The sequence below is a fragment of the Entelurus aequoreus genome, linkage group LG02 (genome assembly GCF_033978785.1).
Source record: "Entelurus aequoreus isolate RoL-2023_Sb linkage group LG02, RoL_Eaeq_v1.1, whole genome shotgun sequence".
Lineage (NCBI taxonomy): Eukaryota > Metazoa > Chordata > Actinopteri > Syngnathiformes > Syngnathidae > Entelurus > Entelurus aequoreus.
Genome location: NC_084732.1, coordinates 7,717,071 through 7,744,531, shown reverse-complemented (window position 1 = coordinate 7,744,531; position 27,461 = coordinate 7,717,071). Strand labels below are relative to the sequence as shown.

At 33.7% G+C, this 27,461-nt stretch overlaps 1 protein-coding gene across 1 annotated transcript in view; it reads right to left on the bottom strand.

Moving 5' to 3' along the window:
* adamts18 (ADAM metallopeptidase with thrombospondin type 1 motif, 18) overlaps positions 1–27,461 on the bottom strand; it is a 131,767-nt gene that overhangs the window by 14,658 nt on the left and 89,648 nt on the right. The window contains 3 exon segments of the mRNA XM_062070620.1: positions 2,043–2,247; positions 8,522–8,648; positions 12,204–12,324. Of these exon segments, the coding sequence (XP_061926604.1) occupies positions 2,043–2,247; positions 8,522–8,648; positions 12,204–12,324 (453 nt within the window).

Sequence of the window (27,461 nt, the reverse complement as noted above, 5' to 3'; positions counted from 1 at the left end):
AGACTGGGCAAAGAGTACAAACCAGACGTGTCTCCTCAAATTGAGCTAAATTGAATTCTGTCTCTGTTTAATTCTTTGCTTCTTGTCTTGTTTAATAGATGTCATCAGTGTTTGAACCTGACAATAAGCCACTACTTTTTCACTATTTTTTACTATTATTTACTATTACTATTACTAAGTGATATAATGTACTAGTGTTGTCCCAATACCAATAATTTGGTACCGGTACCGGTACCAAAATTATTTCGATACTTCCAGGGACGTATTTACTGACTTTATAAAAATAATATGATTTGTTTTTAAATGAAAAAAGATGTTGTGATGCCAAAAAATATCGACGTAATCATAGTAGTATCGACTAGATACGCTACTGTACGTGGTATCATTACAGTGGATGTCAGGTGTAGATCCACAAATGGCGTTTGTTTACATTGTGACGCCGGTGAGCTATTGTATCTTCCTACGTGAAGCATGTTTAACTATTCCTTGTCCTGCAGTGATAATAATACTTGTAAGAAACTCACTTTTTTTGTCGCCATGGAGACGAGGATTAGTGATTTAGAAGTAGCTACAACACTGTGGATGGACGTTAGCCTCTAGCTAGCTAGCCATGACTTAAAGCACCTCTTCCTGCTTCAGTGTTATAACTTCACTTTTATCTTTACTTTTCGAGCCAAAATACGTCCGTTCTCCCTTTTCTGTCTACACACTGTGTCTGCTTGTAAGTACTCTGTGTGTGTGTGCGCTGCCGAACATGCTCCTCTGCTCGTAATCCAGCAATGACGACGACGGGGGCCGGGGTGGTGGACCGGTACTTTTCAGAGGCGGTATAGTACCGAATATGATTCAACAGTATCGCGGTACTATACTAGTACCGGTGTACCGTACAACACTAAAATGTGCTAATGTTGTAAAAAAAAAAAAAACATAAAAATATCAGAAACAACAAAATAATCAACAAAAAAATTCTGCGCAGACTTCCATTTAAAAAAAAAAAAAAGTTAAACCAAATAAAACCGTCATTGGTATTATTAATTGTTTATATTTGACTGATTAGCATATTAAAATAAATATATACAGTAAACATATATACTGAGATCGTCCTAATTATTTTTGAAAAGCACATTTATTATATAGTAGTGTCAATATTGCTACATTTCAGTATTATTTTATTTTGATGTTAATCTAATTAAATAAATGAATAGTGTGGAATTATGTAATATCTATAACATAAAATGTATATAAATGAAACGATCATTCCTCATAAATTATTAGATTTAATTAGATTTATTAAAACATTTAATACAGCACATAAAGGACTTTGAGTATGTTGAAAATATAAAAATGCTATAAAAGCAACTACTTATATATGTATATGTATATATATATATATATATATATATTTTTTTTTACATTTTCAGACTTTTTAATTCATTTTTTATTTATTTTGTATTCATTTATTTTATTTTTTATTTATACATTTTTTTGTTTATTTTTTTATATTTTTTATTATTTTATTTATTAATTTTGTATTTATTTATTTTTTTGTTAGTTTTTTTTGTTTTCATTTATATTAAGCAATATTTCTACAGATTTTATCATTGTTACTACATTTACTGTTATTTTATTATGATTTACATCTATCTAAAACACATTTAATTTTGTACTGAAAAAAGATAACAGATAAAAAAAATTGTCTAGTTGCGTCTACTTTTTGAATCTGTCAGTTTATGGCATGTCCACTAGATGGCGGCAGAGGACTGAGAATAAAAGTGTGTGTCCGTCTGAAGTCCTTTTATTTTGAAGTGTTCAAATAAACCAACTGTTTTTTTAACTTTACTTTAAAATGTTGCAACTACTTTATCTGCATGTTTGTCAAAATATGTTACATTATTTAAAATCTGTTATTAAAACTACATTTAGCTGCACATAACTTTCATTAAAGTCATGCAGTGTATGATTGAATTTGAACAATTATAAATAAGTGGGCTAATAATAATAATCATAATAATAATAATAATGTGTTTGGAGGTGAAAAGTACCTGAGACCAGGATCCAGTGTTCCAGTCCGGCGGGCAGGCCATGGTGTTGCAGGGCTGCACCTGAGCAGGTGAGATGACGGGGCAGAGGGAGTGAGCGGCCCCCTCCTCTCTTTGGTAGGTCACCTTCCTCATGCAGCGCAGACTTCTGCTCTGCTGGCCCCCTCCACACGAGCGGCTGCAAGACCCCCAGGCTCCGCTCCACCAGCTGCAGGACGTCACAACGTTGGCTTTTTAACCTTCACAACTTTTATATTCTCTTCCACTTAGAACCTGTGTTGAAGTGTTTTTTGTTTTGTTTGATTTAGTTTTTTTATTTATTTATTTATTATTATTATTATTTTTGTATTATTTATTTATTTGTAATTTATTTTATTTTATTTGTTTGTTTTTATTCATTTATATAAAGCAAGATTCCTACTGCGAACCTCTGTCTGTGTTGAAGTGTTTGTTTTTATGTTTGTTTTTACAAAAAATTACATTTTCAGACTTTTTAATTTAATTTGTATTTATTTTTTATTAATATTTTTGTGTTATTTTTTTTTTTTTTCTATTTTTTTTTTTTTTTTTTTCCTTCATTTATATCAAGCAAGATTCCTACTGAGAACCTCCGTCTGTGTTGAAGTATTTTTTGTTTGTTTGTTTGACAAATATTTACATTTTCAGACTTTTTAATTTAATTTGTATTTATTTATTTTTATAATTTTTTGATTATTTATTTATTTGTATTTATTTTATTGTATTTGTATTTTTTGTTACTCATTTATATCAAGCAAGATTCCCACTGAGAACCTCCATCTGTGTTGAAGTATTTTTTGGTAATTTTTTTTACAGATATTTAAATGTTAAAACTTTGTATTTTTTATTAAATTAAATTTATTTTTTATTATATTTTTTTATTATTATTATTATTATTGTTTGTATTTATTTGTATTTATTTTTTCATTTATATCAACTGAGATTCTTACTGAGAACCTCCATTTGTGTTGAAGTGTTTTTGTTTGTTTGTTTGTTTTTTTACAGATATTTACATTTTCAGACTTTTTAATTTAATTTTGATTTATTTATTAATTTTGTATTGATTTATTATTTTTTTGTTTTTTGTTTTTGTTTGTTTTTTTGTTTTTTTTCCCATTTATATTAAGCAATATTTCTACAGATTTTGAACATTGTCAAAATTAAATGGCTGAGATAGCTGGGAATTAGCAAGAACCCTGTCAGTTTTGCAACATAGCTGATGTAAAAATGGTTAAAATCTGAAAAAAAAAAAACATATATATATATATATATATATATATATATATATATATATATATATATATATATATATATATATATATATATATATATATATATATATATATATATATGTATGTGTGGGAAAAAAAATCACACACATACATATTACGCTCTACCACGGTATCGAGCACTATTTTTTGGATAATCTAATTAAGACATATATATATATATATATATATATATATATATATATATATATATATATATATATATATATATATATATATATATATATATAAATGTATATACTGTATATATATATATATATATATATATATATATATATATATATATATATATAGTATATTTAAAAACAAGTATAATTAAAAATTATATTAAATTATTATTTAATTAAATTATAATTAAAAACAACATGATGAGAATGAGAAATGAGATTTGGATACCAATAATAATAAAACAATTACTCATTTGTGGCCCCAGCTCCAGTTTTGTTAGCCCGCAACTTGTAAAAAGAGCAAAAATACGCAATGTAAAAATTGTGTACAAAATATGTAAGTCTAATTATATGCGGGATATTTTGATGTAAATATATATATATATATATATATATATATATATATATATATATATATATATATATATATATATATATATATATATATATATATATATATACAAAAGAGCAAAAATATGCAATGTAATAAGAAAATAAATAAAAATTGTGTACAAAATATGTAAATCTAAGTATGTGCGGTATATTTGGATATTTTATATATATATATATAAAATATCGAAATATATATATATATATATATATATATATATATATATATATATATATATATATATATATATATATATATATATATATATATATATATATATATATATATATCCCGTGCATACTTAGATTTACACTTTTTTTTTTTTGTTATTACATTGCGTATTTTTGCTCTTTTTGCTGACAAAACTCGAGCTGGGGGCCACAAATGGCCCCCGGGGCCACACTTTGGACACCGGCGGCTTACGGTGTAATATCTATGGGGGTTTGAGGGTCCAAATAAAAGGGGGTGGGGGGGTGGGGGTTTGTTTCATAGCGCTGGCCAAGATAAGAGAAATGCTTGGGACGGATTAGAGACAGGAAACGGCTTCTCGGGTGGTGGGAACGTTGGCGAGAAACAGAGGCCGAGTGTTGGACGTGTAAGCGATAGTTCCCTGGCTCGGACTCGGACTTGTTTGCAGCCGCATTCTCCCCGGTTCATGGCGGCCTGCGAAGCTACAACATCCTAAACATCCCACGCGGGCGTTCTGCGTTTCTATTTTGGCCGTGGCGGTTTGGACGCGGCAGGCATAATTGGAGCATTAGCTGAAGTGGCGGGCGCTCTCCTCCCTGACCCCAAGAAGGCGGTGCAGCACGGATGTAAACCACGACCTGGGCTTAAGGCCTCTCATCGGGTGTTGTTGAGACTTGCACTGAAGCCTTTGAAAGTGAGCGCCATTAGACGCCAGGTGGAAACACATGGGTGGCCTCTGTCTGTTTGCTCTCTAAAGACAACTTCAATCACAAGTTATTAAACATTGCTGTTTCAAACCTCCACAGATATTACACTATAAGCCGCGGGTGTCCAAAGTGTGGCCCAAGGGCCATTTGTGGCCCGCAGCTCCAGTTTTGGTAGCCTGCAATTTGTTGTAAGAAAAAAAACTGGTAAAAAAGTCAGAAAAAAGAGCAAAGATCCGCAATGTAATAAGAAAATATTTTTTTAATTGTGTAAAAAATTTGTAAATCTATAAGCCCCACCCACTAAATTTTATAACAAAAAATATATTTTTCCATATATAAGCCGCATCTGACTATAAGCCACATTGTGAAATTAGTTATTATAGGTATTATAATATAAGTTGTAATTTTACTCAACGGAAGTTAACATTTTACAAGGAAAACTGAACATTTGTGCAACATTATGATAAAAGTTGGAATTTTACTCGACAGCAGTCGCAATTTTACAAGAAAAGCTCAAAATGTTGGCAATTTTATGAAGAGAGTCGTCATTTCACTCGACAAAAGTCCCAATTTCATAAGACATCTTTAAAATGTTGGCAATGTTATGATAACAATCGGAATTTTACTTGACTTTTGTCATGATTTTACTCAAAAAAATGTGACTATTTCACAAGAACAACAACAAAAAAATGGCAATATTGTGATAAAACTCCGAATTTTATATGACAAATGTCACCGTTTTGCGTTAAAAGAAGGAATTTTACATAAAAAGGTAATAATTTTACGAGGAAAATATTGCAATATTGCAGAAACAGAAAGAATATGAGACACTATTCCCAATTTTTTAAGAAAAAGTCGACACATTGTGAGAAAAATTATTAATTATTTTCATTATTTACTTCAATTTATTACAGTATGTCTCTATATACATATTTATTTTACTTTTTTAAAATTAATTTTGGCCGAATCGGGCGCATTTCAATTCCTTACACACACTTGTTATTTCATATGTTGACAGTCAATTATTTTGGGACCACCCTCATTTTGATAGATGTCACCAGCAGGGGTGCAAATGAGACAAGTTAACATTTTACAAGGAAAACTGAACATTTGTGCAACATTATGAGAAAAGTTGGAATTTTACTCGACAACAGTCGCAATTTTACAAGAAAAGCTTAACATGTTGGCAATTTTATGAAGAGAGTCGTCATTTCACTCGACAAAAGTTACAATTTCATAAGACATCTTTAAAATGTTGGCGATGTTATGATAACAATCGGAATTTTACTTGACTTTTGTCATGATTTTACTCAAAAAATGTCACTATTTCACAAGAACAACAAAAAAATGGCAAGATTGTGATAAAAGTCCGAATTTTATACGACAAATGTCACCATTTTGCGTTAAAAGTAGGAATTTTACATAAAAAGGTAATCATTTTACGAGGAAAATATTGCATTATTACAGAAACAGAAAGAATATGACAAACTATTCCCAATTTTTTTTAAAAAGTCGACACATTGTGAGAAATTTTTATTTTTTTTAATTTTTTTAATAGTTTTTTAACTGTCATTATTTACTTCAAGTTATTACAGTATGTCTCTATATACATATTTATTTATTTTTTTTAAATTAATTTTGGCCAAAAGGGGACGCATTTCAATTCCTTACACACACTTGTTATTTCATATGTTGACAGTCAATTATTTTGAGACCACCCTCATTTTGATAGATGTCACCCGCAGGGGGTTCAAATGAGACAAGTTAACATTTTACAAGGAAAACTGAACATTTGTGCAACATTATGATAAAAGTTGGAATTTTACTCGATAGCAGTCGCAATTTTACAAGAAAAGCTTAACATTTTGGCAATTTTACGAAGAGAGTCATCATTTCACTCGACAAAAGTTACAATTTCATAAGACATCTTTAAAATGTTGGCGATGTTATGATAATAATCGGAATTTTACTTGACTTTTGTCATGATTTTACTCAAAAAATGTCACTATTTTACAAGAACAACAACAACAAAAATGGCAAGATTGTGATAAAAGTCCGAATTTTATACGACAAATGTCACCGTTTTGCGTTAAAAGTAGGAATTTTACATAAAAAGGTAATAATTTTAGGAGGAAAATATTGCAATATTGCAGAAACAGAAAGAATATGAGACACTATTCCCAATTTTATAAGAAAAAGTCGACACATTGTGAGAAAATGTATTAATTATCTTTTTTTGTAAAAGTTTTTTAATTGTCATTATTTACTTCAAGTTATTACAGTATGTCTCTATATACATATTTATTTATTTTTTTTGTAATTCATTTTGGCCAAAAGGGGTTGCATTTCAATTCCTTACACACACTTGTTATTTCATATGTTGACAGTCAATTATTTTGGGACCACCCTCATTTTGATAGTAGTCACCAGCATTTTAAAATGTTGGCAATATTATGATAATAATAATCAGAATTTTACTTGGCAAAATTATGACAAAAGTCATCATTTCACTCAAAAAATGTCACTGTTTTACAAGAACAACAACAAAATTGGCAATATTGTGATAAAAGTCTGAATTTTATGTGAGAAATCTCACAATTTTGCATTTAAAAGTAATAATTGTACATAAAGAAGTAATAATTTTAAGAGGAAATATTGCAATATTGCAGAAACAGAAAGAATTTGAGAAATTGTTCCCAATTTTATAAGAAAAAAGTCGACACATTGTGAGAAAAAGACTGCTTTTAGTATTAAAAAAAATTCGGATTTTTTTTTGTAATTGGTTTTTAATCTTCATTAATTACAGTATGTCTCTATATACATATTTATTTATTTTTTTTGGATTGATTTTGGCCAAAGGGGGCGCAATTAAATTTCTTACACACACTTGTTATTTCATATAATGACCAGAGGGGGAGCACTTTTAAAAGCGACACACAGTCCATTTTAAAAATCCCTCCTTTTTGGGACCACCCTCATTTAAAAGTAATAATTTTACATAAAGAAGCAATAATTTTCTGGGGAAATATTGCAATATTACAGAAACAGAAAGAATATGAGAAATTGTTCCCAATTTTATACGAAAAAAGTCGACACATTGTGAGAAAAAGATTGCTTTTAGTTAAAAAAAAAATCTGAATTTTTTGTTTTTAATTGGTTTTTAATCTTCATTAATGACTTCACGTTATTACAGTATGTCTCTATATACATATTTATTTATTTTTTTTAATTGATTTTGGCCAAAGGGGGCGCATTTCAATTTCTTACACACACTTGTTATTTCATATGTTGACCAGAGGGAGAGCACTTTTAAAACCGACACATTTGAAAAATCCCTCCTTTTTGGGACCACCCTCATTTTTAAAATGTCACCAGCAGGGGGTGCAAATGAGAATTTGTCTATTAGATGCAATGTTATTGGGACCATGATTTATGTCAGCCTCCTCATATGGAAGATACTTTTCCTTCTTCATGTCTCAAGAAGGGTAGACATACAAGAACACACACACACACACACACACACATGCACACACACGCACATACATGTCTTGCCTACTTTGTGTGCACTTGTTTCACCATCCTTGTGTGGACATTTTTTTCATAACTCTAGCTATAGTGGAAAGGGGGGCCCTCACAACCTACTAACCAAACGTGGGTCCACACACACACACACACACACACACACACACACACACACACACACACACACACACACACTTACTATGCAGGACAGGGCTGTGTGTTGCAGAGGTGAGAACCCACGGTAGGTCTGGTGAGCGGGTTGCACATGCTGGAGTTGACGTGGACTTTCTGGTCCTGCAGACAAATGGCCTTGGTGGAGATACGACCTAGGACCAAGATGCAGACACAGTATTAAAGTCAGCCCCGCAAACTACCGAGCAAAGAGTCAAACGGCAAAGGAAAGGCGCGGCAGGTTTATTTACGGAGCACAATTTGTACACCGGGCACGTCTCACATCTTCGGGGGACTATTCCACATTTTAGGAGCATGAAACTGAAACGTTTGGTCCTGGTTCTAGGCACCGGCAGGAGACCGCTCCCTGAGGTTCCCAGAGCTGGAGAGGGACCATGAAAAGTCAGTCCTCTGAGCGACAGGAAGCCAGTGTGGTGACCTCGGCACCGGACTAATATGGTCGTATTTACTGGTTCTAGTCCGGACTCGAGCAGCAGCATTTGGCTTCACAGCTCGTTTCGAAGCTGCGTTTCCATTGCAGTTTTTCCGCAAAATAAAAGCGGTGTTTTCTAAATCTATATGGAAACGTCTCAGCAACCACCTCGTGAGTGCGCAAATTTGTTTTAGCGATAGTTTTTCGAAATATCGGTATTTTCGTTACCAGTTTTTTGTTGCGATATTTAGGTTTTTGTAATGGGAACGCAGCTGGAGAGCCCGGTGAGAAGGTCGAACCCACTGGAGACAAAGGCATGGAAAAAAAATTAATGTTTTCAAATTAATCACGATTTTTACTTGTAACGATTCATAATTGATTAAAAAAATGTACTATAAAAAATATATATGTTTTATTATTATTTTTTCTAATCTGTCCTGTCCAGCCACTCAGACAAATCATATTTTCGATGTAGATGAGGGGTGTCAAACTGGTTTTCATTGAGGGCCACATAGCAGTTATGGTTGCTTTTAAAAATGAGTAATATATGAATATACATCTATATATATATCTATATAATACATTAACAATATATATTTTTGTATAGGGACCATTCAAATAAATAGAGGATGCACGTGGGCTGGACTTTAGAGCGTAGTTTGGATCTGTATATAGAGCACAGCCCAAAAAAAAAACGTCTTTCCTCAATTGAGCCAAATTGAACTCTGTCTCTGCATGATTCCTTGCTTCTTGTCTGTTTAATAGATGTCTTCAGTGTTTGAACCGGACAATAAGCTGCAAAAAAATATCTACATTTTTACTTTAAAAACTGGCAGCTCAGTCACCAGAATTTTACAGTAAAAGCAGTGGTTTTTTTTGGTTTTTTTTACATCATATAAAAGTTGTTTATAAATGGAATGGAATGGAGAAACAATACCACTGTTTTAGCGGTAAAATTCAAGCAACACAGGGTTTTTTTTGTTTTTTTTACCATAAAATATTGTTGTTTTAATGGGGTTTTTTTTGTTTTTTTTACCATAAAATCTTGCTGTTTTAATGTTTTTTTTTTTTTTTGTTTGTTTTTTTAATGTTTTAGTGTCTTAATGTTTATGGGGAAAAAAAACAGTACCAAAGTAGATATTACGGTTAAAAAAAACTCAAAGCTGCAAATGTGGAATTTGAAGGCAAGCTACTTCGACATAAATGGAGTGCTTACCAAATAAACCGGGAAAACCGTCAAACAGACCATCGAGTGAGTCACTTTTATATTGATCATGATACACGCTGTCTGGCTAGCTGTGTACAAGCAAAACATGAAATAATACTTTACAGATACTGATACTTTACAGATACTGTAATATTATTGTTCATGTTTTTCACTCTACAGATTGCTGTCCTATCACATTGTTGCGCATTACGAACTCAAAACGCATTTCGTGCCGACGTAGAAGCGGGCTTATCTCTTTCCGTAGTTAGCTTTTTACGGCTAATACCGTAGCATAGAAAAAGAGTTCCTCAGTGTTTACTCGTACGATAACATTGTTGCTACAGTTTGGTTGCTATACATGTTACACAACGTAAATTAAGTATTGTTGACGCTTTTTGAATGCAATTGATTGCTACCAATAGCTGCGTTCCTAGTCAGGTTTTCACATGTTAGAATACGTTCTAACTTGTTCGGGATGTCCTCTTAGTTGTTTGGGTTAAAGACTAGATGGCTTTATTGTCGAGTATAAAGACTTATTTGGAGTCTGTCGCCACATATTTCTTGGTTTTTTTGTATAGTACTTTTTCTCTTGTCCCGATGAGTCGATGGGTTTGCGAACTCGGTTCACGTGACGTCCGGTCCGGTTGGAGACCAGAAGGCGGGCTCGCATTACACCAGTTTTAAAATCTCTAAATTGGCTCGATTTTAAGGGTCTTCTTATGGTATAGAAATGTTTTTTTAACGGTTCCGAGTCACGTAAAATCAAACGGTGCCACGTTTCGATAGCTGCCTGGCACATGACGTCAGGTCCGGTTGGAGACCAGAAGGCAGGCTCGCATTACACCAGTTTTAAAATCTCTAAATTGGCTCGATTTTAAGGGTCTTCTTATGGTATAGAAATGTTTTTTTACGGTTCCGAGTCACATAAATCAAACGGTGCCACGTTTCGATAGCTGCCTGGCACGTGACGTCAGGTCCGGTTGGAGACCAGAGGGCGGGCGCGCATTACACCAGTTTTAAAATCTCTAAATTGGCTGAATTTTAAGGGTCTTCTTATGGTATAGAAATGTTTTTTTTACGGTTCCGAGTCACGTAAAATCAAACGGTGCCACGTTTCGATAGCTGCCTGGCACGTGACGTCAGGTCCGGTTGGAGACCAGAAGGCGGGCTCGCATTACACCAGTTTTAAAATCTCTAAATTGGCTCGATTTTAAGGGTCTTCCTATGGTATAGAAATGTTTTTTTAACGGTTCCGAGTCACGTAAAATCAAACGGTGCCACGTTTCGATAGCTGCCTGGCACATGACGTCAGGTCCGGTTGGAGACCAGAAGGCAGGCTCGCATTACACCAGTTTTAAAATCTCTAAATTGGCTCGATTTTAAGGGTCTTCTTATGGTATAGAAATGTTTTTTTACGGTTCCGAGTCACATAAATCAAACGGTGCCACGTTTCGATAGCTGCCTGGCACGTGACGTCAGGTCCGGTTGGAGACCAGAGGGCGGGCGCGCATTACACCAGTTTTAAAATCTCTAAATTGGCTGAATTTTAAGGGTCTTCTTATGGTATAGAAATGTTTTTTTTACGGTTCCGAGTCACGTAAAATCAAACGGTGCCACGTTTCGATAGCTGCCTGGCACGTGACGTCAGGTCCGGTTGGAGACCAGAAGGCGGGCTCGCATTACACCAGTTTTAAAATAAAGACTTATTTGGAGTCCGTCGCCACATATTTCTTGTTTTTTTATAGTTCTTTTTCTCTTGTCCCGATGAGTCGATGGTTTTGTGAACTCGGTGTGGTTCTCCCCAAAAGTGCCACAACAACAAAATAAACGCAGTCTAATTTCTTTACCCTCACAAGAATGTAAAACAGGAAGTACGGACGACTTGGTCCTCACCCCCAGTTTGGACGGGCGGCAAAACAAACCACCCTGCACCCAGACCGATACCAGGAGAAACTCCGGGGGGGGGGGGGGGGGGGGGGAAGGTTCCGGACGTAAAAGTCGTCCATCCCGATCACAGGGCTAGCCCTCAAAAGACAAACGCTGAGACCTCACACCCAAACACCAGCTCACCTCCGGCGCATGGAGCGGAACAGTCGGAGCGCACCACGCCCCAGCTGTAGTCGGGCTTCCTCTCGGCCCGGGGCAGCGTGTACTCCCAAACCACGCCGGGGTTCCTGCCCTGCAGGAGGATCTACAAGAAGACCAAGAAGAGTCCTTTAATTGCCAGGGACTTATACACCAAGGGGATCCACAAATAGCAGAACTGGTTTTAGCTTCACTCTTGGTCTTAGTCCAACGGAACACATCAGTCCATCATGTAGTTCAGTTTAGTTTAGGTCCGATTCCTTGTGATATTTATATGATTCCACTTGGCGTATCCAAACTACAATCATTGTCTTAAACTCCATCAGTCCAAGTGAAAAATCCGGGCATGGTTGTCGACTCTGACCTTAATTCTATACCACATTAAAAAAATATGACAAAAATAAGATTGTATCATCTTAAGAATATAGCCAGAGTTCGCCCGAGTCTCTCTCAGGGCAACACGGCGACGCTAACGCATGCTTTTATTACAAGTCGTATAGATTCTTGTGACTTGGTCTTCCTAAAAAGGTTATTGCACCTTTACAACTACTCCAAAATTCAGCGGTGCGTGTCCTGACGAAGACCAGAAGGCGGGCTCACATTACACCAGTTTTAAAATCTCTGCATTGGCTCAATTTGAAGGGTCTTCTTATGAAAGACCAAAAGGTGGACAAAAAATAACGTTTAATGACACACACAAAATTACCAAAAAATGTGTACCGTTCAACACCGGTTTTGAAATAAATAAATATTATTCTAATATGTTGTGATAATCGATACAAATATTAATATGTATGCTAACAACACAGCTATTGGTTGTAGGGCATCAAAGCTAACTTATAAGAAATACCCAGGAACTGATAAAGTATTTCCAGGTAGTGGATCTGTTGTAGTGGCCGGGTGACAACCATAGCGCTCAACACACTCAATAAAAATAAAAGTGGTAAAATTTAAAATGTTTTTAATAAAACAACCATTTTTTACGGTAAAAAACTGGCTAATTTTAATATGAAAAAAAGTGTTTTTTAATTTACAGTAAAGTACTGTAAAAACAACAAATGCAGATTTTTTTAAACACTGGCAGGTGGTTTCCTGTAATTTTACCTTAAAAATTAAAAATTTTACCACTACAATATAGCACTGTAAGAACAATAACTGTAGGTTTTATGGTCAAATTAAATTTAATTTTTTTTTAAAAAGGGCAACTCAGTCGCCAGACTTTTGTCTGTAAAAATAGAAGTGGTACAATTTGTTAAATATTTGATAAAACAACAAAATTTTACAGTAAAAATCTGGCAAAACAGTTGCCAAAATGTTTTAATAAAAATAAAGCGTTTTTCAATTTACAGTAATGTACTGTAAAATCAACAAATGCAGATTTTACTGTAAAAACAAAAGTAGTAAAAATGTTGACATTTATTTTTATAAAACAACCATTTTCACGGTAAAAAACTGGCAATACAAACAAAGCGTTTTTCAATTTACAGTAATGTACTGTAAAAACAACAAATGCAGATTTTATTGTAAAACACTGGCATGTCGTTTCCTGTAATTTTACCTTAAAAATGTACCTTTTTCAAACTACAGTACAGCACTGTAAGAACCATAACTGTAGGTTTTATGGTCAAATTAAATTAAATTTTAAAAAAAGGGCAGCTCAGTCGCCAGACTTTTACTGTATAAATAAAAGTGGTACAATGTTTACATTTTTGATAAAACAAACATTGTTTACAGTAAAAAACTGGCAACACAGTTGCAAAAATTTAAATACAAATAAAGTGTTTTTCAATTTACAGTAATGTACTGTAAAAACAACGAATGTAGATTTTACTGTAAAAATAAAAGTGGTACAATTTTGACCTTTTTTTTTAATAGACAACAATTTTTACGGTAAAAAAAAAAAACAAGTGGTAACACAGTTGCCCGAATTTTTAAATAAAAAACAAAGTGTTTTTCAATTTACAGTAATATATTGTAAAAACAACAAATGTATATTTTATTGTAAAACACTGGCATGTCGTTTCCTGTAATTTTACCTTAAAAATAAAAAAAATTCCCACTACAGTATATCACTGTAAGAACAATAACTATAGGTTTTTAAAAAAAATATATATATATATATATATATATATATATATATATATATATATATATATATATATATATATATATATATATATATATATATATATATATATTTTTTTTTTTTTTTTTTTTTTAAAAAGGGCAACTCAGTTGCCAGAATTTTACTGTAAAAGTAAAAATGGCACAAGTTCAAATTTTTTTATGAAACAACCATTTTGTACGGTAAAAAACTGGCACATTTTTAAATTTAATTTAAGTGTTTTTTTAATTTACAGTAAAGTACTGTAAAATACAACAAATGTAGATTTTATTGTAAAACACTGGCAGGTCATTTACTGTATTTTTACCTTAAAAATTTAAATGTTTACCATTACAGTATAGCACTGTAAGAACAATAACTGTAGGTTATATATTCAAATTAAATTAAATTTGAAAAAAGGGCATTTTTACTGTAAAAATAAAAGTGGTAAAATGTTTAAATTTTTGATAAAACAAACATTTTTTACAGTAAAAAACTGGCAACGCAGTTGCCAAAATTTTTCAATAAAAATAAAGCGTTTTTCAATTTACAGTAATGTACTGTAAAAACAACAAATGTAGATTGTATTGTAAAAAAAAAAACTGTCAGGTCGTTTCCTGTAATTTTACCTTAAAAATAAATATTTTTCAAACTACAGTATAGCACTGTAACAACAATAACTGTAGGTTTTATGGTAAAAAAAAAAAAAAAAAGAAAAAAAATTAATAACTGGCAGCTGAGTTGCAGGGATTTTACCATAAAAATAAAGTGTTTTTCAAATGTCAGTATTGTACTCTAAAAAAAAACTAATGTAAATTTTAGCGTGAAGAATTGGCTGCTCATTCGATTCAATTTTACCATAAAAATAAAGCGCTTTCCCATTCACAATCATACACTGTAAAAAAAAAAAGTATTTAAACTTTTTTGTGAAAAACTGGCAACTTTAAATTTACAGTAATGCACTGTAAAAAAATTTTTAAAAAAGGGCAGCTCACTCCCCAGAATTTTACTGTAAAAATAAAAGTGGTACAATTTTGACATTTTTTTTTAAATAAAACAACCATTTTTACAGTAAAAAACTGGCAACACAGTTGCCCAAATTTTAAAATAAAAATAAAGAGTTTTTCAATTTACATTAATGTACTTTCAAAACAATGAATGTAGATTTTTTTTGTAATAAAAAACTGATAAATTTCCTGTAATTGTACCTTAAAAATAAAAAAAATTCCCACTACAGTATAGCACTGTAAGAACAATAACTGTAGGTTTTATGGTTTAAAAAAAAAAAAATAATAATAAAAAAGTAATTACTGGCAGCTCAGTTGCCGGAATTTTACTATAAATTGAAGTTAATAGGTAAATCTTCAGTATTGTACTGTAAAAATAATGTAAATTTTTTGTAAAAAAATAGCTGCTCATTTGCTTTAATTTTAACATACAAATAAAGTGTTTTTCTATTCACAATCATATACTGTATAAACAAAACATTTTATTGTAAAAAAAAAAAACTGGCAACTCAATTGCTGTACATTTACAGTAACGCACTGTAAAAACGTCTGTAGATTTTATGGTGCAAAAAAAAGTCAGCTCACTTGCCAGAATTCTACTGTAAAAATGTTTACATTTCCATAAAACACTTTTTTTTACGTTAAAAAACTGGCAAGTTGCCCAAATTTTTTAATGCAATTTTACAGTAATGTACTGTAAAAACAACAAATGTAGATTTTTTTTGGTAAAAAATAAAAAAATAAAATAAAAAAACCTGCCAGTTAATTGTCTGTAATTTTACCTTAAAAATATTTTTTTTTCCATTTACAGTAATGCACTGTAAGAACAATAACTGTAGGGTTTTTTTTGTTTTTTTTTAAATAATAAAAACTGGCAGCTCAGTTGCAGGAATTTTACTATAAAAATAAAGTATTGTACTGTAAAAATAATGTACATTTTATCGCAAAAAATTGGCGGCTCATTTACCATATACATAAAGTGTTGATACACCGTAAAAACAAAAATGGTAAATTTTATCGTAAAAAAACAAACTGGCAACTCATTTGATGTAAAGTTACTGTAAAGTTACTGTAAAAAAAACAACTGTAGATTGTATGGTCCAAAAAAAAAAGGCAGCTCGGTCGCCAGAATTCTACTGTAAAAATAAATTTAAAAATTACCGTAATGCGCTGTTAAAACAAGGACCATAGATTTTACTGTAAAAAAAAAAAAATGGTAGGAGTCACCAGAAGTGTCCTGTAAAAATTACATTTTATAATCTACAAAACACATTTAAATTTCTGGTTTTTTTTGTTTTGTTTTTGTTTTTACAGTTGATGATATTGTTGTATTTTTCAACAGCCTGCCACAGTTCAGCCTACTAAGGGTTAATCATTCTGTCAATTTTGCAATTCGCACCTCGACCGACTGTCAAATTAGTGACAAACGTCCTTTTTCCCAGCGTGCACCAACAGACTGAACGCCTCCTGGGTCTGAGCCACCTTTCCAGGGCCCCCGAGCACCCGAGGCCCAGAGGCCCCGAGGCCCCGAGCCCCGCTGAGTGGAACCGTCATCGGTGAAAGGTGCCGCGTTTGTCTTCAGGCAATAGTGGAGCTGATGACGTGTCGTCGGGTCTTAAAAGAGAACGTGCTAGAACCTCCCGCCTTGCTTCATGGCAGAGAGAAGAAGAAGATGCTGACTCAGCGGAGATTACCGAGGAACCGTAATGTTTTTAAGGCGTTAACAAATATTAAATGCATCTTTCAGCACATTTTCACTGAAATCCTTTTGATAAACGCCATTTTTTTGTTATGCTCTCAACCAAGGCGGACGCTTCCCTTCTTTTTTGCTTCTTTGTCCCGTCTTGACTTTCTCTCAAAATCTGTCAAATGAGCTGCTGAAAACACTCCTGCAAACATCACACATGGCACGGTTTAGTAAGTAAGAATTGTTTTAGTTATATTGTAAAACTTGCAAACGTTGTTTGGAGTGATGAATGAAGGAACTATACGAGTAGAAAAGCTATGTACGGCTCGAAGAGGAAACGGCACTTCTACTTCTGGTTCAGAGCTTTAAATAGCAGAAAATTCACATTGACCCAGCAGCACCTGCAGTAAGCAAACTCGTCCAATTTTTTTTTTTAAAACTACCACGGTTTTTTTTTTATAGTAAAATTCTGCCACTTATTGTTTTTACTGTGTATTACTATAAATGGATAAACGGTACCACTTTTTTTTTTATGGTAATAATGGCAGCTTTTTTACCAGAATTTTAAAAAAAAACAGTGATACTGGTTTGTTTTTTATAGTAATATGTTGTAAAAAAATAAAAAAATAAAATTACGTTTAAAAAATCTGTTGCCAATATTCACTGTAAAATCAGTTTTTGTATTTTTTTTATTTTATGCTAATCTGTTGCCAATATTCACTGTAAAATTACATTTGTATTTTTTTTATTTTATAGTAATATGTTGTAAATATATATATATATATATATATATATATATATATATATATATATATATATATATATATATATATATATATATATATATATATATATATATATATATATATATATATATATATATTAAATTTCATTTAAAAAATCTGTTGCCAATATTGACCGTAAAATCTGATTTTTTATTTTTTATTTTATAGTAATATGTTGTAAAAATAATAAAAAATGTAATTAAATTTAAAAAATCTGTTGCCAATATTCAATGTAAAATGAGATTTTTTATTTTATAATAATATGTTGTAAACAAAAAAAACAAAAAATTAAATTAAAAAAATCGGTTGCCAATATTCACTGTAAAATCTGATTTTTTATTTTTATACTTTATAGTAATATGTTGTAAAAAAAATTAATAAAAATCAATTACATTAAAAAAATATGTTGCCAATATTCACTGTAAAATTAGATTTTTTATTTTTTTCATTTTATAGTAAGATGTTGTAAAAAAATAAAATAAAATAAAGTTAAATTAAAACAATCTGTTGGCAATATTCACTGTAAAAAGAGATTTTAAATTTTTTTAATTGTATTATATTATGTTGTAAAAAAATAAAAAATGTAATTAAATTTAAAAAAATCTGTTGGCAATATTCACTGTAAAATTAGTTGTTTATTTTTTTTATTTTATAGTAATATTTTGTAAAAAAAAATAAAAACATTAATTCAATTAAAAAAATCTGTTGCCAATATTCACTGTAAAATCAGATTTTTTATTTTATAGTAGTATGTTGTAAAAAAAAAATTCAATTACATTAAAAAAATCTGTTGCCAATATTCACTGTAAAATCTGCTTTTTATTTTTTTTTAATTTTATAGTAATATGTTCTAAAAAAATAAATAATAATAATTAAATTTAAAAAATATGTTGCCAATTTTAACTGTAAAATCATATTTGTTATTTTTTTATTTTATAGTAATATGTTGTATTAAAAAAAAAAAAAAATAAATTAAATTAAAAAAATCTGTTGCCAATATTCATTGTAAAATGAATTTTTAATAGTTTTATTTTATAGTAATGTGTTGTAAAAAACATTAAAAAAATTAAATTAAATTAAAAAAATATGTTGCCAATATTCACTGTAAAATCAGATTTTTAATTTTTTTATTTTATAGTAATATGTTGTAAAAAAAAATGAAAACAATTTAATTAAATTAAAAAATATGTTGCCAATATTCACTTTGAAATCAGTTTTTAATTGTTTTTATTTTATAGTAATATGTTGTAAAAAAAAATTAAATTAAATTAAAAAAATAAGTTGCCAATTTTCACTGTAAAATTAGATGTTTTATTTTTTTTATTTTATAGTAATATGTTGTTAAAAAAATGAAATTAAAAAAACATGTTGCCAATTTTTACTGTAAAATCAGATTTTTTTATTTTTTTTACGGTGAACGTAAAAATGTATATCTAATCATCAAATCCATGGGCTAATTCACATTTTATTCAGCGTTACAAGCGGCCCTGGATGAGAACAACTTAAACACTCCTGCTTTTACATGATTGTTTTATGGGAAACATGAGTGATCTTTTGGAACACATCACTAACTGAAACCGGGTCACATTTCAAAGTCATCCACGTCCAGACTAGTTTCTCAGTCTCCAAAGTGCCGTTGTCAAGGCAACAAACAAAACAGACTCCACATTCAGGCTGGCGTACTTATTCCGATAGTTGTATGATAATAGTCCATTATTCCCAGCGGTGCAAAGCTACAATCACGGGACGGATCATTAGGTACACAATACACCGCTCGGATCCAAAATTCCGTCCTAGCAGGCAGATGGTGAAAGAATGAAAATGCAGAATTTATCATCTTTTTTTTTTTTTTTGCATTGTTCCATCTGTGAAACCTTTTAAAGTAAACAATCGCTCTTTCTAGCGGGAAGACACCCAGCGGACGTCAGCCAGAAGAAACGCTGACGAAACGGTGCTGAACTTGGTGGAAACGCGGGTAGAAAAACTACAACTTTTGTATTTGCATGCCGACTTGAACTCTTGCCTAAGTCATCACCACCTTTGTGGGTCTTTTTATTGCCTTTGAAGATGACATCGTGCATTTTACAAGGGCGGGCGCACATTACACCAGTTTTAAAGTTTTAAAGTTGGCTCCCCGTTTTTTTTCGTTTACAGTACTGTACAGTATGTATTTTTTCCGTTCCTTAGATGACATCGTGCAACAGAATGTTCCATTTTACAAGGACGGGTGCGCATTACACCAGTTTTAAAGTTTTAAAGTTGGCTCCCCGGTTTTTTTTTTCGTTTATAGTGTTGTACAGTATATGTTTTTTCCGTTCCTTAGATGACATCGTGCAACAGAATGTTCCATTTTACAAGGGCGGGAGCACATTACACTAGTTTTAAAGTTTTAAAGTTGGCTCCCCGTTTTTTTTCGTTTACGGTACTGTACAGTATATGTTTTTTTCCGTTCCTTAGATGACATCGTGCAACAGAATGTTCCATTTTACAAGGGCGGGTGCACATTACACCAGTTTTAAAGTTTTAAAGTTGGCTCCCCGTTTTTTATTTTTCGTTTACAGTGTTGTACAGTATATGTTTTTTTCGTTCCTTAGATGACATTGTGCAACAGAATGTTCCATTTTACAAGGGCGGGCGCACATTACACCCATTTTAAAGTTGGCTCCCCGTTTTTTTCCGTTTCCGGAACTGTACAGTATGTGTTTTTTCCGTTCCTTAGATGACATCGTGCAACAGAATGTTCCATTTTACAAGGACGGGCGCACATTACACCAGTTTTAAAGTTTTAAAGTTGGCTCCCCGTTTTTTTTTTTTCATTTATAGTGTTGTACAGTATATATTTTTTTCGTTCCTTAGATGACATTGTCCAACAGAATGTTCCATTTTACAAGGGCGGGCACACATTACACCAGTTTTAAAGTTTTAAAATGGGCTCCCCGTTTTTTTTCGTTTACAGTACTGTACAGTATATGTTTTTTTTCCGTTCCTTAGATGACATCGTGCAACAGAATGTTCCATTTTACAAGGACAGGTGCACATTACACCAGTTTTAAAGTTTTAAAGTTGGCTCCCCATTTTTTTTTTTCGTTTACAGTGTTGTACAGTATATATATTTTTTCGTTCCTTAGATGACATTGTGCAACAGAATGTTCCATTTTACAAGGGCGGGCGCACATTACATCAGTTTTAAAGTTTTAAAGTTGGCTCCCCGTTTTTTTTTTCATTTACAGCACTGTACAGTATATGTTTTTTCCGTTCCTTAGATGACATCGTGCAACAGAATGTTCCATTTTACAAGGACGGGCGCACATTACACCAGTTTTAAAGTTTTAAAGTTGGCTCCCCGTTTTTTTTTTTCGTTTACAGTGTTGTACAGTATATGTTTTTTTCCGTTCCTTAGATGACATCGTGCAACAGAATGTTCCATTTTACAAGGGCGGGTGCACATTACACCAGTTTTAAAGTTTTAAAGTTGGCTACCCGTTTTTTTTTTTCGTTTACAGTGTTGTAAGTATATATTTTTTTCGTTCCTTAGATGACATTGTGCAACAGAATGTTCCATTTTACAAGGGCGGGCGCACATTACACCAGTTTTAAAGTTTTTAAGTTGGCTCCCCGTTTTTTTTTTTTCGTTTACAGTGTTGTACAGTATATATTTTTTTCGTTCCTTAGATGACATCGTGCAACAGAATGTTCCATTTTACAAGGGCGGGCGCACATTACACCAGTTTTAAAGTTTTAAAGTTGGCTCCCCGTTTTTTTTTTGTTTTTTTTTTCGTTTACAGTACTGTACAGTATATGTTTTTTTCGTTCCTTATATATGTTTTAAGACTGTAAAACTCCCTAACCACACACTTTATAAACTTTTCTCAGACAGGCATTAACATTTTCTCACATTTCTCTCGTTTAAACACGCTCAAAGTTCAATCCTTCGTGGATAAAAAAAGAAAAAAGTTCTAGTGTTGTCCCGAAACCAATATTTTGGTACCGGTACCAACATTATTTAGATACTTTTTGGTACTTTTTGATACTTTTCTAAATAAAGGGCACCATAAAATTGTCTTTATTTTAACAAATAATCTTAGTGTACATGAAACATATGTTTGTTATTGTAATTTAGTCCTTAAATAAAATAGTGAACATACTAGACAACTTGTCTTTTAGTAGTAAGTAAACAAACAAAGACTCCTAATTAGTCTGCTGACGTACGCAGTAACATATTGTGTCATTTATACACCTATTATTTTGTACACATTATGAGGGACAATCTGTAAAAAAAACTTTATTATTCTACTTGTTCATTTACTGTTAATATCCGCTTATTTTCAGTTTTAACATGTTCTATCTACACTTCTGTTAAAATGTAATAACCACTTATTCTTCTCGTGTTTGATACTTTACATTAGTTTTGGAGAATACCACAAATGTGGGTATCAATCCGATACCAAGTAGTTACAGGATCATACATTGGTCATATTCAAAGTCCTCATGTGTCCAGGGACGTATTTCCTGAGTTTATAAATAAAAAAACATAAAAGTGATGCCAAAAAATATTGGTGTACAGTCCCTTGGCCAATCAGGACGCAGAACACATTCATACCCTGTAACGTTCACCACATTTGGAGGATTCCCAAGAGTTAAAGAGCTCCATTCCAGATTTGGTAATCTTTTAATCTCACTGCCGACCTCAAGCTCCTTCTTTTTTTTTTTGTAATCACAGAAGATGCTTGGCGAGATTACGGCCGTGATATCTGCAGATCGGCGCAGATGTGCGGCGGATCACAGATTTAAACTACTTTTCTCTCCTAAGGATGAAGAGGGATCCTCCGAGTGTTAATCCTACTTCCACATGTGGTCGGCGTCTCAATAGCAGACGGTGATGTGGAGAAAAATGGCAAAGTCTGAAGCAGGGGTGCCCAAACCTTTTTAAAGTGGAAGTGGGTTTGTCTCCTAGCCGTCCATAGCGTTTCTACTCGTATGGATTAAAAGTTCAAGTTAAAAAGTTTAAAGTTTACTGTTTACTTTAAGTTTGACTTTAACTTTAACTTTGACTTTTTTAACTTTTTAAAGTAGAAGTGCATTCGTCTCCTAGCCGTCCATAGCGTTTCTACTCATATGGATTAAAAGTTAAAGTTAAAAAGTTAAAGTTTACAGTTTACTTTAAGTTTAACTTTAACTTTATCTTTAACTTTAACTTTAACTTTAACTTTAACTTTTTAAACTTTTAAAAGTAGAAGTGCTTTTGTCTCCAAGCCGTCCATAGCGTTTCTACTCGTATGGATTAAAAGTTAAAGTTAAAAAGTTAAAGTTTACTGTTTACTTTAAGTTTGACTTTAACTTTAACTTTGACTTTTTTAACTTTTTAAAGTAGAAGTGTGTTCGTCTCCTAGCCGTCCATAGCGTTTCTACTCATATGGATTAAAAGTTAAAGTTAAAAAGTTTAAAGTTTACTGTTTACTTTAAGTTTGACTTTAACTTTAACTTTGACTTTTTTAACTTTTTAAAGTAGAAGTGCGTTCGTCTCCTAGCCGTCCATAGCGTTTCTATTCATATGGATTAAAAGTTAAAGTTAAAAAGTTAAAGTTTACAGTTTACTTTAAGTTTGACTTTAACTTTATCTTTAACTTTAACTTTAACTTTAACTTTTTAAACTTTTAAAAGTAGAAGTGCTTTTGTCTCCAAGCCGTCCATAGCGTTTCTACTCGTATGGATTAAAAGTTAAAGTTAAAAAGTTAAAGTTTACTGTTTACTTTAAGTTTGACTTTAACTTTAACTTTGACTTTTTTAACTTTTTAAAGTAGAAGTGCGTTCGTCTCCTAGCCGTCCATATCGTTCCTACTCGTATGGATTAAAAGTGAACGTTAAAAAGTTAAAGTTTAGTCTTTACTTTAAGTTTAACTTTAACTTTTTAAACTTTTTAAAGTAGAAGTGCTTTCGTCTCCTAGCCGTCCAGAGCGTTTCTACTCGTATGGATTAAAAGTTAAAGTTAAAAAGTTACAATTTACTGTTTACTTTAAGTTTAACTTTAACTTTAACTTTAACTTTTTAAACTTTTTAAAGTAGAAGTGCGTTCGTCTCCTAGCCGTCCATAGCGTTTCTACTCGTATGGATTAAAAGTTAAAGTTAAAAAGTTACAATTTACTGTTTACTTTAAGTTTAACTTTAAGTTTAACTTTAATTTTTTAAACTTTTTAAAGTGGAAGTGCGTTTGTCTCCTAGCCGTCCATATCGTTTCTACTCGTGTGGGAACAGGTGGGTGCCATGATTGGGTATAAAAGCAGCTTCCATGAAATGCTCAGTCGTTCACAAACAAGGACGGGGCGAGGGTCACCACTTTGTCAACAAATGCCTGAGCAAATTGTTTAAGAACAACATTTCTCAACCAGCTATTGCAAGGAATTTAGGGATTTCACCATCTACGCTCCGTAATATCATCAAAAGGTTCAGAGAATCCGGAGAAATTAGTGCACGTAAGCCATGATATTACGCACCTTCCATCCCTCAGACGGTACTGCATCAAACACTGACATCAGTGTGTAAAGGATATCGCCGCATGGGCTCAGGAACACTTCAGAAAACCACTGTCAGTAACTAAAGTTGGTCGCTACATCTGTAAGTGCAAGTTAAAACTCTACTATGCAAAGTCAAAGCCATTTATCAACAACACCCAGAAACGCCGGCGGATTCGCTGGGCCCGAGCTCACCTAAGATGGACTGATGCAAAGTGGAAAAGTGTTTTGTGGTCTGACGAGGTTTTAGACCACGACCCGTAGGGGGCGCCATAACTACAGGACGTGGTGCATGTGCAGTGTTGTATTTCAAGCGGTGTTACCCTGCAATTTTCCTTGTCAGGAGTCCTAGATTTACGATTTCCCAGTTTCCTGAAATGCAACACCCGCTTACTTGGTAATATTTTACAATTGTTGAAAAAAATACAAGACTTAGAAGTTCTCCCTACAAATGCAATGAACTAAACCGGTGTGAGCTTTTCTTCTTCACAACTCCGACAAGTTCCGACCTTCCTCGATTCAAGCGACCGGGACCGGGGGAGTGAAGCAACTTCTAGGAAACACCACACGGGAGATTTACGGGGGTGGGGGGCGCTCAATCCCGCCGTCAAATCCGCAGACAGGAGTGCAAACCTCACCTGGTTTCCACTTCTGTTTCTGTATCCCAGAGGTCAGAGTTGGAGAGAAACCAGATGCTTGCGCAGACACAGGTATGCCGCGACCCCCAGCAAGACTGTGAGTACCAACGACTCTGCGACTCGGCCCTCAGGCGGATCCACCTTGTACGCCGTCACATTCTCACGCTTCACGGCGGGTAAAGACTCAGACGCTCCGCCCCCTGACCCTCCTTATCCCCTCTCCAATGCACTTCTTCTTTCCTGTTTTCTTTCCTCGTCCTGCTCTCCTCCTCACGTGATTGCAACCTAATCACTTTTGAAGGGTGACCGGGACTGCGGAGAAGATCATCGGCCGCCCTCTACGACTACATGTTGTGTGTACAACGCCCGTGAAAACAATATCAGTCTTGATAAATCATAATGCGAGTGCTATATACACAGGTATACCGCAACCCCCAGCAAGACTGTGAGTACCAACGACTCTGCGACTCGGCCCTCAGGCGGATCCACCTTGTACGCCGTCACATTCTCACGCTTCACGGCGGGTAAAGACTCACCCTGACCATCTTTATCCCCTCTTCAATGCACGTCTTCTTTCCTATTTTCCCTCGTGTTGCTCTCCTCCTCACGTGATCGCAACGTAATCACTTTTGAAGGGTGACCGGGACTGCGGAGAAGATCATCGGCCGCCCTCTTATTATCGTCCCAGCAACTCCCCTCCTTTTCTGATTGGTCGCGCCTACCCTCTTCTGGTCGGACTCAACCCGAGGAAACATGTTGTGTGTACGACGCCCGTGAAAACAACATCATTCTTGATAAATCATAATGCGAGTGCTATATACACGGGTATGCCGCAACCCCCAGCAAGACTGTGAGTACCGACGACTCTGCGACTCGGCCCTCAGGCGGATCCACCTTGTACGCCGTCACATTCTCACGCTTCACGGCGGGTAAAGACTCCAGACGCTCCGCCCTCTCCGCCTCACGTGATCGCAACCTAATCACTTTTGAAGGGTGACCGGGACTGCGGAGAAGATCATCGGCCGCCCTCTCATTATCGTCCCAGCAACTCTCCTCCTTTTCTGATTGGTCGCGCCTACCCTCTTCTGGTCGGACTCAACCCGAGGAAACATGTTGTGTGTACGACGCCCGTGAAAACAACATCAGTCTTGATAAATCATAATGCGAGTGCTATATACACAGGTATGCCGCAACCCCCAGCAAGACTGTGAGTACCAACGACTCTGCAACTCGGCCCTCAGGCGGATCCACCTTGTACGCCGTCACATTCTCACGCTTCACGGCGGGTAAAGACTCAGACGCTCCGCCCTCTCCGCCTCACGTGATTGCAACGTAATCACTTTTGAAGGGTGACCGGGACTGCGGAGGAGATCATCGGCCGCCCTCTCATTATCGTCCCAACAACTACCCTCCCTTTCTGATTGATCGCGCCGACCCTCTTCTGGTCGGACTCAACCCGAGGAAACATGTTGTGTGTACGATGCCCGTGAAAACAACATCAGTCTTGATAAATCATATTGCGAATGCTAAACGGTTATAATTGCATCTCCTCCTCTCATATTGTGGCCATAAATTCTGAACTATAAGCCGTTACTTTTATTGAGTTATTGAGTCTGTTTAGCTCAGTGGTGTCAAAGTCTAGGCTCACGGGCCAGATCCGGACCACGAATGAATGATCCATGGCCCCCCGGGGATGATATTTGATTAGTATTAGAACCGGCCCGCAGGCCACAGCCGCCTGCTGCTGTTTTGCACGCACCACTACTCCATCAGTGTTGGCGCTTTCAAAAGTCATAAAAGTGGGGCCCCCAAAGGAAATCTTTGGGGGCCCCACTTTTTTTGTAAGCGTTTTGAAAACAAATGATAAATTATCCTGTTATATCTCACATTCTATATTGTGTTTTGTGTCATAAACGTTACTTAATTTATTTTAAAAAATGTTTTACAAAATAAAACAAATTTCTATGCATATGTAAATGTATTTAGTTATAAAAATTCATTCACTTTTTTCCTTCCTTCATGGATTTAAACTTTACGGCTGCCGGTATGTTTTTCTATATTTTTATTATAATATTTGTTTTTATTTAATTAGATTTAAAATTTTTGTACAAAATTTAAAAAAAAAAAAAAATTATTACATTGCAGATTTTTGCTCTTTTCTCTGACTTTTTGCGGGCTAACAAAAAACACAATGACGATGACTTCTGTTTTGTTTGATCATCCGTTTTACTGCCGTGTCCCAGACCCCATTTGGAAACAATTAAGGTCTGTAAATAAACATTTACATAATATTTGTGTGTAAATAACTCATTTCACAACCTATATATCTGCGCCTTATAGTCCGGTGCGGCTTATATATGGAAAATGTTGTTTTTTCTTATAAAATTTAGTGGGTGGGGCGCTCTGTCGTCTGGAAAATACGGTAATAAAAAAAAAGGTGAAATTTTGATACCAATGATAATACATTTGTCACTTATAACTTACAGCTAGCATTAAGGTTTGATATGTAACGT